Here is an 18,129-nt window from a genome sequence, read left to right as displayed (position 1 = left end):
TCAACTAGATACACAGCCTCCATCCGTACTTCAGCCTTGACTCTCCTATCCCCTTACTCTGGACGGTTATTTCTAAAATCAAAGCAGTGGATGTCTTATTTTGGGTTTCCCCATGAACAGATACTGACCAAATGCATTTCTGTATCTCCCACCTCACCAAGCCCAGCCCTTTCTTTCACTTACACAACTGCTTCCTTGTCAGTTACAGGAAATAATGTGGGTGGGGAAGCTGAACTCTAGACAGCTGCACCTAAGAGAAGGACTTTGGATCTTTCTAAACGTGTCACCCAACCGAACCTGGTGCGTTTATTCTTTTGGGAAAAGCCCAGTTGCCTACAAGGAAGCCGGGGGAAGAGGAGCAGGAGGTACCGCACGCTGACCCAGCAGGTGAGTGCACCCAGTCGGATGGTTCTGCGGAAAACCCAGGGATTCTGGAATGTTCTCCACCAAAGGGGACGTATGGTAACTCTGGCTGTCGGGTAGACTCACGGCAGGGTTTATGGCACTAGCTGTTTGGCGTCGGCCCCCCCAAAAAGTGAAAGAAGAACTCAGCTTGGTGAGAGACTTTGTCTTCAGCCTTGCGATACCCTGATCAGGGACCTCAGTCACGCCATGCCAGACTTCTGACCTACACAGAGATGAGCTCCTTATTAAATTATCTTTTAAACTGATACATTTATGACGATTTGTAATACAAAGTGCTATCCTTTAAGAAAAATCATGTACGCTTTGCAGCCAGAGACACTGTTCAAAGTCTCTGCTTCATAAGACTCTGCATTGGAAATACTGGAACTTCTTTCTTTTTTAGTTACCTTATTATCTACAAAACGAGAATAGTATGTGGTCTCCCTCAAGGAGTAATTATAAAAATCAGGGATCTGTGTAAAGATCTTTTGGTCCCGTGGCACCTGGCTCCTTGACAAACTGTAGATCTGGACACATTCCTCATGTTCTAGCCTCTCAGGTCATCAACGAGCTGTGTTAGCAAGATACTATCTATATAGATTCTAAAACAAAATGATTTTTACACTCCAAGAAAATGAGGGCTGGACCAGTGGTGATGCGTCCCAGGGGCTCAGGCCTACAGAAATGCAGACAGCTGAGGATGGTGCTGGATACCCCGTAGGCGCTTAATATTAGCCATCCCACCTGAACTGAGCCCCAGGCGGAAGCAGCCTCTGACTCAATCTAAAGTTCCTGCCACAGTCTGAGCACCCTCTAGTTTTGTTGAGTCCTAGTACTGGGACTAACTAGGGAGGAAACAGTGTTGCAAGTGAGAAATACCTGATGATTTTTCAGATTCTTTATGCCAGTACATTGCAGGTTCCATCCAGCTGGCCAGCATGCGATGTTGGTAATTCTTGGGAAATAGAATCTTACAAGGACAAAGTTGCTGTGTATTTCCTGTGAGGCTGTAAGGGAGGGAGGGAGCCAGGAAATGAGGAGACCGTCTGCTTCTGCTTCCGCACAGATGAAAGTCTTCTACTTAGGGACCCTGTCTGGGTCTTTGCCTCCATTCATCACCCCAACCCGCGAATGCCTGTAGGGTGTGAGACCCTCTGGGAATAAAGCAAGATGACCCCAGCATGAAAAATTGCTGCGTGGAAACCTCAATATGGCGCTTGATGGTGTCCAGAGGGTTCCTGGATGATGTAACATGGAAATAATTCTCACTTCCTGCCTGACTATATAGAGGGTGTATGCAAGTGTGTGTGTGCATCTGTGCGTGTGCGTGTGTGTGTGTGTGTGTGTGTGTACACAACGGATAGGGTTTTTTTGTTGTTGTTGTTGTTTTTGTATTTTTCTGAAGCTGGAAACGGGGAGAGACAGTCAGACAGACTCCTGCATGCGCCCGACCGGGATCCACCCAGCACACCCACCAGGGGGCGACGCTCTGCCCACCAGGGGGCGATGCTCTGCCCCTCCGGGGCATCACTCTGTTGCGACCAGAGCCACTCTAGCACCTGGGGCAGAGGCCAAGGAGCCATCCCCAGCGCCCCGGCATCTTTGCTCCAATGGAGCCTCGGCTGCAGTACGGGAAGAGAGAGACAGAGAGGAAGGAGAGGGGGAGGGGTGGAGAAGCAGATGGGCGCTTCTCCTGTGTGCCCTGGCCGGGAATCGAACCTGAGACTCCTGCACGCCAGGCCGATGCTCTACCACTGAGCCAACCAGCCAGGGCCCACAACGGATAGGTTTTTAAAGTTTTTAAGAAGTATTTCCCAGGTCAACAAAGGAATACTGCTTCCCCATTATGAATGCTGGCTCCATACTAAAAACTACATGTATCTCCTGGTTATGATAGATCATTAGTTGATATGTAAGTGACTGATTAGATAGATAAGTAGGTAAGTAAGTACGTAGATAGATAGATAGATAGATAGATAGATAGATAGATAGATAGATGATAGTATTGAGGGTCCTTAGAAATATCAGGGTTACCATCACTTGCCAATAAGAAAGTTAGTGACTTGCAGTGGTTCAAAGAAGCACCAACCTAAGTGCTAAGCAGTGTGAATTCTGAGTTCTTATCCCCGATGACCCACACGTCTTCACTTAGGGCCCCCTAAGTGAAGTCACTTTTCTATTCGTGACTTTATTTGTCTGGGATGTCCTCAAGAGGTTTAAGAATCATATATATTTATGTGTCAGTGAATGACTCTTTTTATAAAAATAAAATTATATGAAACCAGAAAAAAAAAAGACCTGTGAGAGCAGCTTATAAACAAACTATAGTTAAAATGACATGATAACCAGATACTCAGCGATAGCTGTGATCATTATAACTAATAAAGTATTGTCACTGTGGTTTAGGACCATGGAACCTTATCGAGGACACATCCATGACGATAAGTATTTCAGTAAATATGTGGCCATAGGTTTATGGTGTTCAGGAGAAAGTGTAAGTAGTGTCTGAAGAACAGGGAGATAGATTATAAATCCCGCCTGATAAAATGCCTCATAGAATGCAATGGTCTTGCACCTCAGATGGGAGAGTCAGGTCTGCATGTTGTCATTGAGAATGTTTTCATTGCCGAGAGCCCTACTAGCATGTCCGGTCACCAGAGTGGCCACCTTCTATCGCATTTCTGAGGATTTACTGTACCATCCTGTCTGCAAATATGTTTTTGTTGTGCTTCTGAAAAGGGGTTCTGTGAATCATTATATTCACCTCAGTTTTATTTACAAGTAGCTTCTAGGTATGTTACTGAAATTCACCTAAGATTTTTCTCTAAATTTCATGCACGAAACATAAGAGTTGTCTACCCAAATGAAATGTGCAGTGAATAAACAAAGTAAATTTAACTTACATTGTGACTCAAGAAAAGAAGAAAGGAAAGGGAGGGAGGGAGGGAGGGAAAGAAAGGAAGAAAGAGAGAGAGAGAGAGAGAGAGAGAAAGAAAGAAGAAAGTTTTTAAACCAAACCAGAATTCACAAGTGGCCTAGAAAACTGAGCAACAGAGTCTACCCAATAAGTAGACTCTGCCCAGCAACAGGCTTCCCTGGGGGATACTGACCTCCATTTAACTAATGTCGATATGACTGGGACCCAGAAGAATTTGGGTCCCAAATCCACACACCCGGCCTGAATTTCTGTTTTTAGTTTGGAGAATTGGACAGCATGTTCTCCAAGAAACCGACCAGCTCTGAAAGTCTGCAGTGCCGCTATATGCAAAGCACCGTGCTTAGCACGATGAGAGACACAAATATGAGAAGGACAAGCCCTGCCCCAGCGTAGTGCTTATCCTCTTTGGGCCTTAGTTTTCTCCACTGCAAAACTGGGCAGGTGTGAGGGTCGAAGCAGACACGTTCGGAGGGCACTGACTGTGTTAGTGCCTCTAACAGCTAACTGCCATCTCCAACACAGAATTAATGAACGCAAAGGGGCTGAGATGCTCCAAACCAGGTAATGAAAGCAAAAGTCCTCTTTCAATGTGCACACCAGTGCACATGAGAGGGATGACTCTATTGCATTTATTTTTTAGCAGCGTGTATTTGATGACCTCGGCGGGCTCCGTGGACAATCCTGTGTTTCCGGTCGTACATCACAAGAGACCTGAGGTCTCGGGGATCATGTCTCAGGTGCCTCAGTATCCATTCAACCATCAGCAAGTCCAGCCAGTTCCTGACTACAATCTAAGGTTCAATGGGCAGGTGGGGCAGCCACCCGTGTATTCACCACCTGCCCAGAGAACCTTGACAGAAGGCAAAGTCTTAGGGGTAAGTGAGATTTCACACACTGCAGACCAGGGGCCCCGTGGCTGCAGTCAGGGCAGGCAGGAGTTTGGAAATACAGAATCTCCAATCCCGTGAGTGAGGCTGACGCCCTCCACCCCTAGCCTTGCCTAACTCAGGTCTATCAGGAAGTTCAGCTGGGCAGCACCACCAGGCCTCCCCTCCGTAGGGGGCCTTGTATTTGCTAACTTAGGCATTTTAGGAAAGAGAAAGAAAAGCAACAAACAGGCAGTAAATTGGAGCCTTGGTCCTACTGCCAGAATCCATGTTGACCCGTGCAGCCTCCGGAAGAAGGCCGAGGCAGCGAGCCTCAAGGGGGAGCCCAAACCCACGTGCCTGAATGCATTCCTTGCACAATGGGAGCAAAGTAAGAGCTCACTGTGATCCCCCCTAACAGGAGCCCTGGGTAGGACAAGGGGAGGCCCACTTCAGTGCACAGCTGAATGATGACACCATGGCTTCTGATCCAGGCTACCCGGGATCAAATCCCAGCTCCACGCCCACAGACTGCTCCTGGGAATGTCCGTCGCTAGAGCCTACATGGAGGTTGATCGGTAGCTGCCAACTGAAATATGCTCAGTAATTCCATTTCCGAGACTCTGTCTGGCAGACATGACTGTGCACACGAGACATATGACATGGATGAGGCTACTTACTGCAGCACTGTTTGTGACAGGGAAGGAATGGGGACAACCAAAGTACCCATCAACACAGTACTGGTTAAATCAGTGACATCCAGAGAAGAAAACGCTGTGGAGCTATAAAAGGAAAGCTCCTTGTGAACATACTCCCAACCTATACAATTCACCGGGAAGAAAATCAGGGGCAGACATTACATATAATATGCTCTCATTTGTGCAAATTTAAGGAAATAATATATTTGCATTCACTTCATGTTTGTAGTACATATACATATACATATATGTGGATGTACATATCTCACTTGGGCAAAAATATGTATTAACTTTTTATAACTGCCATCACAAAATACCATGAATACGGTTGGTGTAAAACAACAAAAATTTATTGTCGCACAGTTCTGAGGGCCAGAAGTTTGTAATCAAAGTAACCATGGGGCCGTGCTGCCTCTGGGACTTTAGGGAAGGATCTGTTCCAGGCCAGTCTCTGAGCTTCTGGTAGGTCCTTGGCTTAGGGCAGCATCTCTCCCATCATGGCATTCTCCTGTATGCATGGGTGTCTCTTCACATGGCACCCCTTTAAAAGGACAGCAGTCACATAGCACTAGGGACCACCCTATTCCACAATATGTCAAACGGTCTAATTACATCTGCAGCAACCCTATGTCCAAAGGAAGTCCAATCTGAGGCACTGGGGCCTAGAACGTCAATGTATTAATTTAATGGGAGAGAGGCAGACACAGCTCAACCCGAAACTATATCCCAAAGAAATAACAGATGAACACAGAGACTTGTCTACAAAGATGTTCCTCACAGTGTTGTTTATAATATGTAAACATAGAAGGAATCTTACCTGCCCAAGATCCAGTCCACACAATGGATCTGGGCAACCCTTAAAAAGCAAATGTTTAAAGAACACTTAAGACCATGGGGACGTGTTCATAAGGGAATATTAAGTTAACTATGTAGAGCCATTTTGTATTATTGGTGTGTATATTTGAAAACAGTCATGGAAAGGTATATGTCAATATGTACCTGGTTATTTTCTATGTGTGTGTGTGTGGGGGGGGGGGGGGGATTATAGTTTACATTTCATTTTTATAGTTTCCAAATTACTTTTTAGACCAAGAAAACAAAATGTTTATTAAAGTATAAAAGAGGCACAAGGGAGGTGGGGGCAAGATTCAGCCTCAGAAACGCCGGTCTCTCCCTGTGGTTCCCCTGACAGGCCATCCAGATCATACTCGGCCTGATACACATCAGCCTCGGAGGCGTCCTAGCCACGGTCGTTGCGGCCGGGCCCTACCCAGGGGTCTCGGCCGGGCCCTACACAGCGGTCTCGTTCTACGGAGGCTATCCTTTCTGGGGAGGCATCATGGTGAGTAATGTGAGTCACCCCGCAAGTGACTTCCAGAAAGTGTCACTCACTTGAAGCCACTTGGTCGAGTTGGACGTTTTGCTGCAGAAGTTTTCCAGCCAAGAGAGCATGTGGGCTCTGAACCCACCTCGGGCCTCGCTCACCAGGAACCGGGGTCTGCTTGGACAGCCACAACAAATACCACACACTGAGGGGTTAAAGAGCAGACGTTTATTTTCTCACCATCCTGGAGGCTGGACATCCAAGACCCAGGTGTCAGCAGGGTTGTTTCTTCTGAGGCCTCCTTCCTTGGCTTGTAGATGGTTGTCCTCCTTTTTGTGTCTTTGTGCCTATATTTTAATATCTCTTCTTATAAGAACACCAGTCATATTGGGTTAGAATCTAGCCATATGACCTTATTTAATCTTAATCACCTATTTAAAGACCCTGTCTTCACATACAGATGCTCCTCAACTGATGACAAGGTTACAGCTCAACTCACTGGAAATTGAAAATACCCTAAATAAAAGCCCATTAAATACTACACTGTAGGCCCTGGCTGATTGGCTCAGTGGATGGTGCATCAGCCTGGGTCCCGGGTTCGATTTCTGTTCAGAGCACACATTAGAAGTGACCATCTGCTTCTCTTCCCCTCTCTCTCCCCCTTCTCTCTCTTCCCCCTGCAGCCAGTGACTCGATAGCTTTAAGTATGGTCCCCGGGCGCTGAGTATAGATCAACTCATCCAAGCGTCACCCTCAGGTGCTGAGTATATTTCAGCTGATTCTTGCATTGGTCCCAGACTGGGGTTTTGGGTGGATCTCGGTCGAGGCACATGCAGGAGTCTGTCTCTCTATCTCCCCTCCTCTCACTAAAAAAATTAATTAATTTAAAAAATTTTTTTAAATACTACATGGTAGCTTATGGGTTGATTGCCTATGTGATCACATGGCTGACAGGGAGCCGTGGCTGATTGGAGCTGGGCAGGATGCCGCTGCCTAGCGTCACGAGAGAGTATCTTACCGCATATCACCAGCAAAGGAAAAGGTCAAAATTCAAAATCCATACTACACTTTCTATTGAATGCATATTGTTTTTATACTATTATAAAGTCAAAAACATACATCCAATCATCATGGGTCTGGAGCCATCTATAAAGTCATATTCCAAGGTACTGGGGGCTAGGACTTCAAAAATTGAATTCTGAGGGACACTATTCAGCTCAAAATACCAAGGAATAGCCCCGTAAGGCACCACTGAGGTAGAGCAGGTACTTTTGTGTGTGTGTGTGTGTGTGTAATTTTCCAAAGTTAGAAGCAGGGAGGCAGTCAGACAGACTCCCACACGTGCCCGACTAGTATCCACCTGGCATGCTCTGCCCATCTGGGGCCATTACACCATTGCAGCCGGAGCCATTCTAACAACTGAGGTGGAGGCCATGGAGCCATCCTCAAGCGCCCGGGCCAACTTTGCTCCAATGGAGCTTTGGCTGCGAGAAGGAAAGAGAGATGATAGAGAGGAAAGAGAGGGGGAGGGGTGGAGAAGCAGATGGGCGCTTCTCCTGTGTGCCCTGGCCGGGAATCGAACCCAGGACTCCTGCACGCCAGGCCGACGCTCTACCACTGAGCTACCGGCCAGGGCTGAGCAGGTACCTTTTCTAATTAGCTTACCTAAGTGGTAAGGAAACCTTTTCCTGGTTCATCAGCCCGGAGATGGCACCTGTTTTGAATCACCAATGTCTAAAACATTGGATTGGAAATAGCGCTCAAGTGTTGTTCAAGGCCAGTGGCTAGGAAAAAATTGTTGGCATATTAGATGTTTATATTTTTGTCTGGAATAGCCCATAGTATTCATCACAATCTCAGGGTGACCTGCAACCCTTTAACTGGTTAAGAAGCACAGGTCCTTTCTCTTCTCCAATGTGTTGTCTTTATGTTTCCTTAGCATTTTCCTTAGAGATCTCCCTCCTACACACACACACACACACACACACACACACACACACACTTCAATAATTCTCCTCTTCCCTCCCACCACCCATTCCTCTTTCTCCCTGCTGTAACACAGTCTGTCTCTCGACTCACACACCTATCTGTGATTCTGTGCAACTTTCCTCACAATAGCAAAACTCCAGAGTAACCTGGACACCTGCCAACTCACCCTGTCTTAGGAGATTTAAATAAAATAGCCTAGACTTATCCTCTACCCTCATGCACAAAAGTCAGGGCTTACGTTCTTGGGAACATTTTTGTCTGAGTACCTACTCCCTCTTGTTCCTATTCATGTCTCTCCTCTGAGGCCAAGGTCTTCTCTCTGTTCTGCACAGACCCAGACTTGGAACTCGGCCCTTACTCCTTTGTTCAACCCCAGGCACCTGTGTGTGTATAACAGACTTTAGTGGTTTGAGGCAATAGAGAAGATTAACACCACAGCCACAAAAACAAAAGAGTTCCTATCGAGTATTAGATTCTCTTACACATTCTTATGTGCCCAGTGGTTCCCCTGACATCTCAGACGTCTTGCTGGCTTCTCCCCTTCTACCAGGCTGCCCAGGTCGCATCAGCCTTCACGACACCCTGCTTCCCTCTTTATGCAGACCTTGGGCTCTTTGTTGCCTTCCTGGCTGCAGAACTGTCTTTCTATTTCCCAAAGATCACCAATGTCCTCCTCCAAACCGGAGGGCATCTCCCTAGGCACCTCAGAGTGTCCAGCAAGGACACCAGAAGACCAACCTGTTTTATTTTCCCTTCTCATCAGGTCTCTATAGGCAAAGGACATACGACTGAGATTATTTTTCCACTTACAAGAAAATGGCTTTCCCCTTTGAAGGCACAGTTTCTCTGTAAATGCTCATTTCCATGCCTAAGTTAGGAGGCGTGTAGGGTAAAGGTTAAGAACACAGGATTCAAAGTCAACTACCTGAATTGGATCCCTGGTTCTGCTAGTTGCTAGATGGTCTTGAATGGGTTATTTAAAATCTCTAACCTTCAGTCCACCCCTTTATGAAATGGAATGGCAATAGTGTTTGCTGGGCCAGTTAAGTAAAGCAAGGTTAAAAAAACTTCATGTAAGGCTCAGCAAAGCCTCCATTAGACCATGACTGATGCCCTCACAGACACTCCCTGACAGCCGGGATCCCATCAGCCACTCTGCCCGCAGAACCTCAATAGTGAAATAAATGGACACAGGCCTGACCAGGCGGTGGTGCAGTGGATAGAGCGTCGGACTGGGATGCCGAGGACCCAGGTTCGAGACCCCGAGGTCGCCAGCTTGAGCGCAAGCTCATCTGGTTTGAGCAAAAGCTCACCAGCTTGGACCCAAGGTCTCTGGCTCGAGCAAGGGGTTACCTAGTCTGCTGATGGCCTGTGGTCAAGGCACATATGAGAAAGCAATCAATGAACAACTAAGGTGTCACAACGAAAAACTAATGATTGATGCTTCTCATCTCTCCGTTCCTGTCTGTCTGTCCCTCTCTCTGACTCTCTCTCTGTCTCTGTAAAAAAATAAAATTAAAGAAAGAGAGAAAGAAATGCACACAATTCACCCCACTGTCCTCATATTTGATGCTCAGCACCATAGAAATGCCACATTCTTCTGAGTAACAAAAAGGTACTCACCAAAGTGTTCACAGGCAAGGCTGATGTTGTGCTTATAACTAAAAGCAGTGCAAAGGTGAGGAGCCCCTTCCCTGTCCCATCCAGAGCACCGTGCCTGACTGAGTCATATCGGGAGATCAAGAGATGTGCATGGGGAAAATAAAAGGCAAGGAAGAAAGGAGCTTTATCGAGTGTCGACTATGTACAGAAGCTGTACCAAATGCCAGATGCAAGACGCAAACATCTCATGACAATCACACTTAGGAAGACATATAGTTTTTCCATTTATTAGATGAGGAAAAATAAACTTAGCAGAATTAATAACTTACCAAGATCACATGAGTTTCAAGATAGAATTTAAAACTAGGTCTGCAGGGGCCTGACTTGTGGTGGCGCAGTGGATAAAGCATCGACCTGGAACGCTGAGGTCGCCGGTTCAAAACCCTGGGCTTGCCTGGTCAAGGCACATATGGGAGTTGATGCTCCTCCCTCCCCCTTTTCTCTCTCTCTCTCTCATTCTCTCTCCTCTCTAAAAATTAATAAAAGTAAAAAAAAAAAGAGAGAGAGAGAGAGTTTAGTTTAAAAAAAACTAGGTCTGCTGGATCCCAACACTTATATTTATATTATCTCACCTCAATTCTTTGCCATGTGGTGCAAAGTGTCTCATTCATTCATTCATTCATTCTTTTCCCCTTGTTGGACTGGAGGAACCTAGCCTGTGTGAGAGAACACATGTGTGACCGGATCACAGAAGCCTGAACGTGGGGGCCCGACCTCTGACTTCTTTCTAACCTCTGTCCCCTCTGTGCCAGTTCATCATTTCAGGGTGCCTCTCAGTGTCAGCGGAGCAGCAGCCAAACTCTTCCTGCCTGGTGAGTTGCGTCCTGAGACAGGCCCTCCCAGCTGGGCCCTCCAGGAGAGGCACACGAGGGGGCAAAGGCGTTCACACACGGTCCTCCCTCGTCCTTGCACCTACCCATAACTGGACCCAGGGCACCGACACGCATGCGCAGTCCTGCCCCCACACAGGACCACGTGAACCTGGCCCGAGTCACAAGGAGGAAAGAGTCCAGAAGAGTCGGGGGGAGGAAGGGCAATACAGCCACTCTTGTTGAGGCATCAAGGTGTGGAGAGACAGAGAGGAAAAGCTACCGGAAGCACAGCCCCCACTCCCAGCAGAGCAGGGCACTGAGAGTCCCGCAGCACACAGAGCCGACCTCCAGACACCTCCGCAGGTGATCCAGGGGCCAGGGCAGCAGCTTCCCTAAGGAATCCGGCCAGCCAAGCTCTGCAAATCGGCATGGACAAGGCTTTGTGGTCCCCTAGCAGTGGACTGGGGAAGAACATTGGTTTCTCTCACAGGCAGGTTATCTATACAAGGGACCCCGGGATGGCCAGCTCCCACCCAGATCGGAGCGATTGACAGTTTCCTAGGGAAACTCAATGCCTTTCTGCACAAAGCCCAGAGTCGTGGAGCATCAGAGCCTGTTCCATCTGAACACACGGGGCCAAGTCTCCTGCCAATCTCCCATGGGATAAATGGTCGAGTGTTCCACAAATGTTATTCTTGGGGACATTTGTCCCACGAGACACTTTATAAAGAAATTTAGGTAAACTGGGAGGGAAAATCTTTGTTTAGTAGTCTCCTTTCCGAAAAATCCATAATCCTTGTTGAGGGCTCTACGAAATCTTGCACAAAACACCTATTTAACTTTGTTCAACCAGGGCTTTTTGAAGTTAGCTTAGCCCCAAATCTTTTTTTTACACAGAACACCTCATTATTAAGAAGTCCTCTTTAAGTCCCTGCTCATTTCAGCTACAATCATTTTCCTTTACCACCCTGACCCTCGGTGTCTTCTTCAGCTTCAAAGCAGCGTGGGCATGAATATCTTCAGTGCAATCTGTTCTCTGGTTGGAATCGCAGTCCTCATCACTGATCTGTGTATCAACAGCCCATATTACCACTTCGACGACTATTTTTACTGGGTTAGGGTGAGTATCCCTCTTGCCCAAAATTCCTCTGGGTTCCAACTTACCTATGTAATTTAGAATATCATTGGAACAGCCTGACCAATAAGCTTCTTCACCAAGCTCTATAGGAAAAACAGAGGTGCTGTCTGAATCAAATCACAGTTTAAGTCCTTGACCTGTAGCTCTAATGTTGTGTTTTCCTAGACTTGTGACTTTTCTTAGTCTTACTGTCTGTCTTCATAAAACAATACTTAGCTTTTGGCGCTGTTGGGAGAATTAAATGCAGTTATGCATATAATACGCCAGTACACACCAACCTGCACCAATACTCACATGCTCACCTTCCTGCCTGTTACTGTGGACAAAAGGGTCAGCAACAGTTTTCTGGAAAGAATCAGAGAGTGACTAAGGCTTTGCAGGCCATCTGGTCTCTGTTGCAACTATTCCACCCTATGTGAAAGGGGCCATAGAAAATGTCTAATCAATGAGCTATTTCATGTTATTTCCTAGAGAAATATAATGGAAGCCACGGACATGACTTTACAATTTCTAGTCACCACACTAGAAAAATGAAAAAAGTAACAAATGAAATAATATTTATTTAACACAATAGACCCAAAACATCATTACATATGTAATCATTTCTTTAAAAATAATTTAAATCATTAAAAATTTTTCCTATGCTTTTAATTTACCTCCATGTGACTATTTTTATAACTACCAGTTTATACTTCTTAATATCTTTACCTTTGTCACCCACCCCTAACGCTTCTCCCATAAAAGATTTTATTTAGAAAAAAAAAATGTATTGTAAAAAATAAATCTGACAAGGACCAGCATCATTTGTAAAGTTTCTGTGATTCCTTCCCTAAGACATGATCCTGCCTTCCCCTGCGCCTGCACACCCTGGCCCACCCCGGATCTCTGAATCGTCTACTGAGAATGAATCTCTGACTTCCTCAGTGTCCCCAGCCACTCTGTTTGGCTGCGTTATACCTCGCACCATGGCTGATGTGAAAGATAATTATCTACATCTATACCAGCCTTCTTCACTGGGTTGTGCCCCTCAGGATGCTTTCTTAGCCCCTGGTTCCAAACGCGGGGTTAATAAATGCTTGCTCAATTGAGAGGGAAGGGAAGGAAAGTGCTGAGGAGCAATTCCTTCCCTTCCCTCTGAAAGGGAGGATTCCCTGAGCAGTGAACAATCACCCTTGCTGCTTCAAACATCGGTTCGATACCGATCGTGTGTTATGCACTTTCACTTCTATTATCTCCTATTAGAATCCAGATGGGTATTGGGATCATTCATTTCTTGTCCCTTTATGAATAAAGGGGATTCTACCCAAGCTCTCTGCCCAGATACAGTGGGAGACCCATTCTCTGGGTATTCTTAGAGAAGAGCAACGGAAGGACTCAGATGTCTCCTGGCCTTCGGGTGAAATCTGCTATTGCTAATTAGTGAAATTGGGGTCCTTTTCCCGAGATAAAGACAGCCCCAGTTGTTTCTCTGCACAAAATGGCAAGGTCACTAGCCAGGAGGGTTGTTTCAGTAGCTGACTTTCTCTCAAGGCTGAGAGGATGATAGAGGTTTACATCAGAGCCCAGGCCACAACCGATGACTGATTCCTGTTTCATCAAGTCTTCCTTTCTCCCAGGATGCCTTCCCTGCAGGCTCCACCTCCGCCATATCGTTCAGTCCCGCCTTTCTCCTCTCTGTCCTCTCATGTTCCTCTCTGTGGCTTGTCCGTGCTCCCAAATTTCTGTTCACTTCCCACACAGAGCAGTCTCACTGCCCCGCTGTCTGTCTGCCGGCAGGCCCCGTCCTAGGTCTCCTCCCTCGTTCCTGAACCAGGATAGCAAGGTGTTTCCTAAACAATGACTGCTCTTCTCCTTAAGGAACACCTGGAGAAAGTGTTAAAATAATTCTCTTAAAAAAGCTCGATCCTGCCCTGGCCGGTTGGCTCAGCGGTAGAGCGTCAGCCTGGCGTGCGGGGGACCCGGGTTCGATTCCCGGCCAGGGCACATAGGAGAAGCGCCCATTTGCTTCTCCACCCCTCCCCTCCTTCCTGTCTGTCTCTCTCTTCCCCTCCCGCAGCCAAGGCTCCATTGGAGCAAAGATGGCTCAGGCGCTGGGGATGGCTCCTTGGCCTCTGCCCCAGGCGCTAGAGTGGCTCTGGTCGCGGCGCAGAGCATCGCCCCCTGGTGGGCAGAGCATCGCCCCCTGGTGGGCAGAGCGTTGCCCCTGGTGGGCGTGCCGGGTGGATCCCGGTCGGGCGCATGCGGGAGTCTGTCTGACTGTCTCTCCCCGTTTCCAGCTCCAGTAAAAAAGATAAAAGGAAAAAAAAAAAAAAAGCTCGATCCTCACAAAAAGCTGGTGACATATTTTCTCCACAAGGCTGAGACAAGGTTAGGGGACTTTCTCCTAGCCCCAGCCATGGCCCATGTAGAGCCACACTGCCAGCCGACCTCGGGCCCCGGAGCAGCACTCTGACCTCCCCTTCATTCTCGCTGCAGTCCCCTGGTTTGGCTGCTTCTGCCGTGCTGCTCGTCTTCAGCCTCCTGCAGTTCTGCATTACCTGCACGTCTGCCCACTTTGGCTGCCAACTGGTTGGCCATTCACACAACAACGTGAGTCTGGAAGCTCCCCGGTGGATGGAGTGATGCCCCAAAGTGGGTGGGGACAGGAGGGGTCTTGGGGCTCCCCCTTCCTGCCCGGGGGCCGGGGGAGTCCGGGAACGTCTAAAGCCTCTGGGCATGCCTGGTCCTCACAGTGCACCAACTGTGCTTGTTTTTTTCAGGGACCCGTGGTGGTCTACCCAAATGTCTTTGTGGCAAATACAATGGCTAACCCACACTACTAAACTCACCACCAACTCATTCCAGAAGTTCCAGGGGTCCCAATAAGCCAAAGGTTCCAGAAACATCTTTCCCCGGAATCAAAAGAAGACCTCGCCTTTCTGGACTTCAGAAACTCAGCCTCTCCCTGCCCTGACAAGCTAAGGAAAATGCCGCTCCAACTGCGTGCACCCTGGACTCCGTTCACTTCGCCCTTCTAACCCGTGCTGGTCCCCTAGGGAAAAGGAGGCGAGATTTTAGCCAGAAGGTCCTCCTTCGGGCAGCCACCTCGGGGACGTCGTGTGCGTGTAGTCTTGTGTTTACCTGCGTGGAGTTAGGATTCAGGGGAACAAATGTCTAGACAGCCAAGCTTCATTCTTTTATCATTCACTCATTGAATAAAAACATGCACTGAGAATTTGATATGTTCAAGACACTATTCATGTCAAGAGGGCGGTAATCATGGGTAAACACACAAAGTCAGTGACTTCAAGGCACTTCTGCCTCGCAAGAGAGAAAAGCACGCAAGCAAGGCAGAATGTGAGGGTGTGCAGCGAGAGCAGAGGGAAACAATTTACAATGGCAGTGTTGGGGACAGCAGAAAACAAGCCATCTTTCAGGCATTAAAGAAGAGAGCGACATTTTGTTGCTGTTATTGTTGTTGTTGTGTTAGTACAATAAGAAATCAGAGTGTTGGCAAGACCTTTGAAGAAAGTGAGTCATCCACTAGTGTAATCAGTTTTTTTTATATACTTTTATCACCACGGCTATTAATACTCAAGAACAAACATTTTCTTAAGATATTTTCCAAAGTTGTGAGGCTAGTATATCTTCATCTACAAAAGGCTAAGGACTAATTCAAAGAGAAACTGCTACGTCTATAACTCTTAGCTTTACAAGCATTAACTCAAATATCATTATCTATGATGGCCAATCGACTTCCAAAATGTTACATGCCAACAGATTATCGCAACAATCCTTAAAGTCAGATTGGCATCAAATTTTCCTTTGCTGCAGAAGCCGGGCAATAACTGCTATGGGGGAGATTGTTGTTGTTACTAAATACAGAGCATGGCTTTACTCTTGTAAATATATTTAGGCTCTGATGTTGCCTAAGAGGTTTCCCACAGAGGGCTTGCTGTTCAGAGTCGGTTCCTTCTGCACCTGCTTCATCTCTGACCAGGGAGCCTTTGGTTGCCCACCAGCTGGTCAGGAATGGCTGCGGTGCCAGGGCCTCCAGTGGGTTTTCTTAGGAAATCACAGACCACGAAAATGGAAAATGGAGCCTGTAATGGGTTTATTCAGCCCTGCACCTGTTTTATAAGCTTCCATGTTAGTACATTGGGGTCCCCAAAAGCCGCTGGCCTCTTTGGACCTTTTTTGAAGAGCTGGATGACCAGAGTGAGTCTGGTATTCTTTCCATCTTTTTTCTCTAACTGAATTATTGGGGTGACATTGGTTCACAAAATCATATAGGTTTCAAGTGTACAATTCAACGAAATACCATCTCCATACCTCACCATGCACCCTCCACCAGAAGCAAAGTCATTTTCTGTCCCCATGTCCCCATTGCCCACCTCCAGCCACCCCACCCCCTTTCCTTCTGGCTGTCACCACAACGCCATCTGTGTCTATGTTTCATAAACATATGCTTTTGTTTTTAATACATTTTTCTTAAGTGAGAAGTGGAGAGGCAGACAGACAGACTCCTACATGTGCCTGACCGGGATCCACACTCCAGGGCCATCAGGGGGTGATACTTGGCCCATCTGCATTGTTGCTCCGTTGCAACCAGAGCCATTCAAACACCTGAGGCAGAGGCCATGGAGCCATCCCCAGCTCCCAGGCCAACTTTGCTCCAATGGAGCCTTGGCTGTGGGAGGGGAACACAGAGACAGAGAGGAAGGAGAGAGGGAAGGGTGGTGAAGCAAATGGGTGCTTCTGTGTGCCCTGGCTGGGGATCGAAGCCAGGACTTCCACAGACTGGACTACCACTGAGCTCTACCACTGAGCCAACCAGCCAGGGCCCATAAACATATGCTTTTTGCTTAATCCCTTCATGTCTTTCACCCAGCCCTCTAAACCCCTCCCCTCTGACAGCTGTCTGTCTGTTCCATGTAACCATGTCTCTGTCTCTATTTTGTTCATCAGTTTATTTTTCTTGTTAGATTCCGTGTATAAGTGAGATTGCATACCATTTGTCTTTTTCTGACTAGCTTGTTTCACTTAGCATAATAATCTCCAGGTCCATCCATGCTGTCACAAAAGGTAAGATTTCTTTCTGTTTTGGCCAAGCAGCATTCCACTGGGTAAATGTACCACAGTTTTTTGTATCCATTCATCTACTGATGGGCACTTTGGCTGTTTCCAGATCTTGGCTGCTGTAAATAACAAAGCATAGGGGTGCATATGTTCTTTCAAAAGAGTGTTTTGGGTTTCCTGGGATATATTCCCAGAAGGGAGATTGTTGGGTCCAAGGCAGTTCCATTTTTAATTTTCTGAGGTAACTCCATACTGTTTTCCACCGTGGTTATACCAATCTGCATTCCTCCCAACAGTGCGTGAGGCTTCCTTTTTCTCTATGTCCTCGCCAGCACTTGTTGTTTGTTGATTTATTGATGATAGCCATTTTGACATTTCAATTGGCATCTCTCTGATGATTAGTAACATTGAGAAATTTTTTATATCTCTGCTGGCCATCTGTATGTCCTCTTTGGGGAAGTTGCCCATTCAGGTGCTTTGGCCATTTTTTAATTGAGTTGTCTACTTGGCGTTGAGTTGTAAAAGTTCTTTATATTGTCTTGGAAATTAACCCCTTATCAGATGTATCATTGGCAATTATGTGCTCCCATTCATTGGGTTTCTTTTTTATTTTGGTGATGGTTTATTTTGCTTGGCAAAAGCTTTTTTGTTTGATGTTGTCCCATTTGTTTATTATCTCTTTTGTTTCCCTTGCCCAAGGAGATATATCAGAAAAAATCTTGCTACAATAAATATCTGAAATTTTACTGCCTATCTTTTATTCTAGAATTTTTATGGTTTTACAACTTATATAAGATCTACCGGAAAGTTCTGTCCATTTCTATCACAAGTTTTGACACGTAAGCACATGTTTATTTGACGCATGTGTGCCTCTCTATTTTTATCACTTAATGTATACATACTAACGTAGCAAATTAACTAAAACAAAGTTGATTCACGTAAGTCTTATGTGTGAAGCGATAGTGTACCCATGGCTACTGATAAAGTTCATTTACGCCACTGTATTGTATACGAATTTCAACAAGGAAGAAATGCTACAGAAGCATGTAGAAATTTATTGAAAGTGTTTGGTGAAGGTACAGTTTCTGATAGGACATGCAGAAGATGGTTCGAAAAATTCGAAACAGGTGATTTCAACCTTTCTGATAAGCAACGTTCTGGGTGACCATCTTTGAACGATGACAATGTTGTTAAGTCCATGTTGGAGCAAGATTCTTTTCTGACAACATCGGAGATCAC

General features: G+C 46.5%; 1 protein-coding gene across 1 annotated transcript; it reads left to right on the top strand.

Moving 5' to 3' along the window:
- The first annotated feature begins 248 nt into the window (after positions 1-248).
- LOC136388573 (membrane-spanning 4-domains subfamily A member 8-like) lies at positions 249-15,051 on the top strand. The gene is made up of 7 exons (XM_066360399.1): positions 249-387; positions 3,984-4,218; positions 6,100-6,249; positions 10,635-10,694; positions 11,686-11,814; positions 14,308-14,421; positions 14,592-15,051. Exons 2-7 carry the CDS (start codon positions 3,997-3,999, stop codon positions 14,652-14,654), a joined length of 738 nt encoding a protein of 245 aa, XP_066216496.1. The 5' UTR covers positions 249-387; positions 3,984-3,996; the 3' UTR covers positions 14,655-15,051.
- The last annotated feature ends 3,078 nt before the right edge of the window (positions 15,052-18,129 follow it).

This window comes from Saccopteryx leptura, chromosome 1 (assembly GCF_036850995.1).
Source record: "Saccopteryx leptura isolate mSacLep1 chromosome 1, mSacLep1_pri_phased_curated, whole genome shotgun sequence".
Taxonomy (NCBI): Eukaryota; Metazoa; Chordata; class Mammalia; order Chiroptera; family Emballonuridae; genus Saccopteryx; species Saccopteryx leptura.
This window is presented reverse-complemented; position numbering and strand designations above follow the sequence as displayed.

Bases quoted from the DNA above. Each gene is read 5' to 3' on its own strand.
- LOC136388573 (XM_066360399.1), top strand. From the start codon at position 3,997: ATGACCTCGGCGGGCTCCGTGGACAATCCTGTGTTTCCGGTCGTACAT. The intron at 10,695-11,685 runs GTGAGTTGCGTC...TGTCTTCTTCAG, and splicing joins AGCCAAACTCTTCCTGCCTG to CTTCAAAGCAGCGTGGGCAT. The intron at 14,422-14,591 runs GTGAGTCTGGAA...TGTTTTTTTCAG, and splicing joins TTGGCCATTCACACAACAAC to GGACCCGTGGTGGTCTACCC.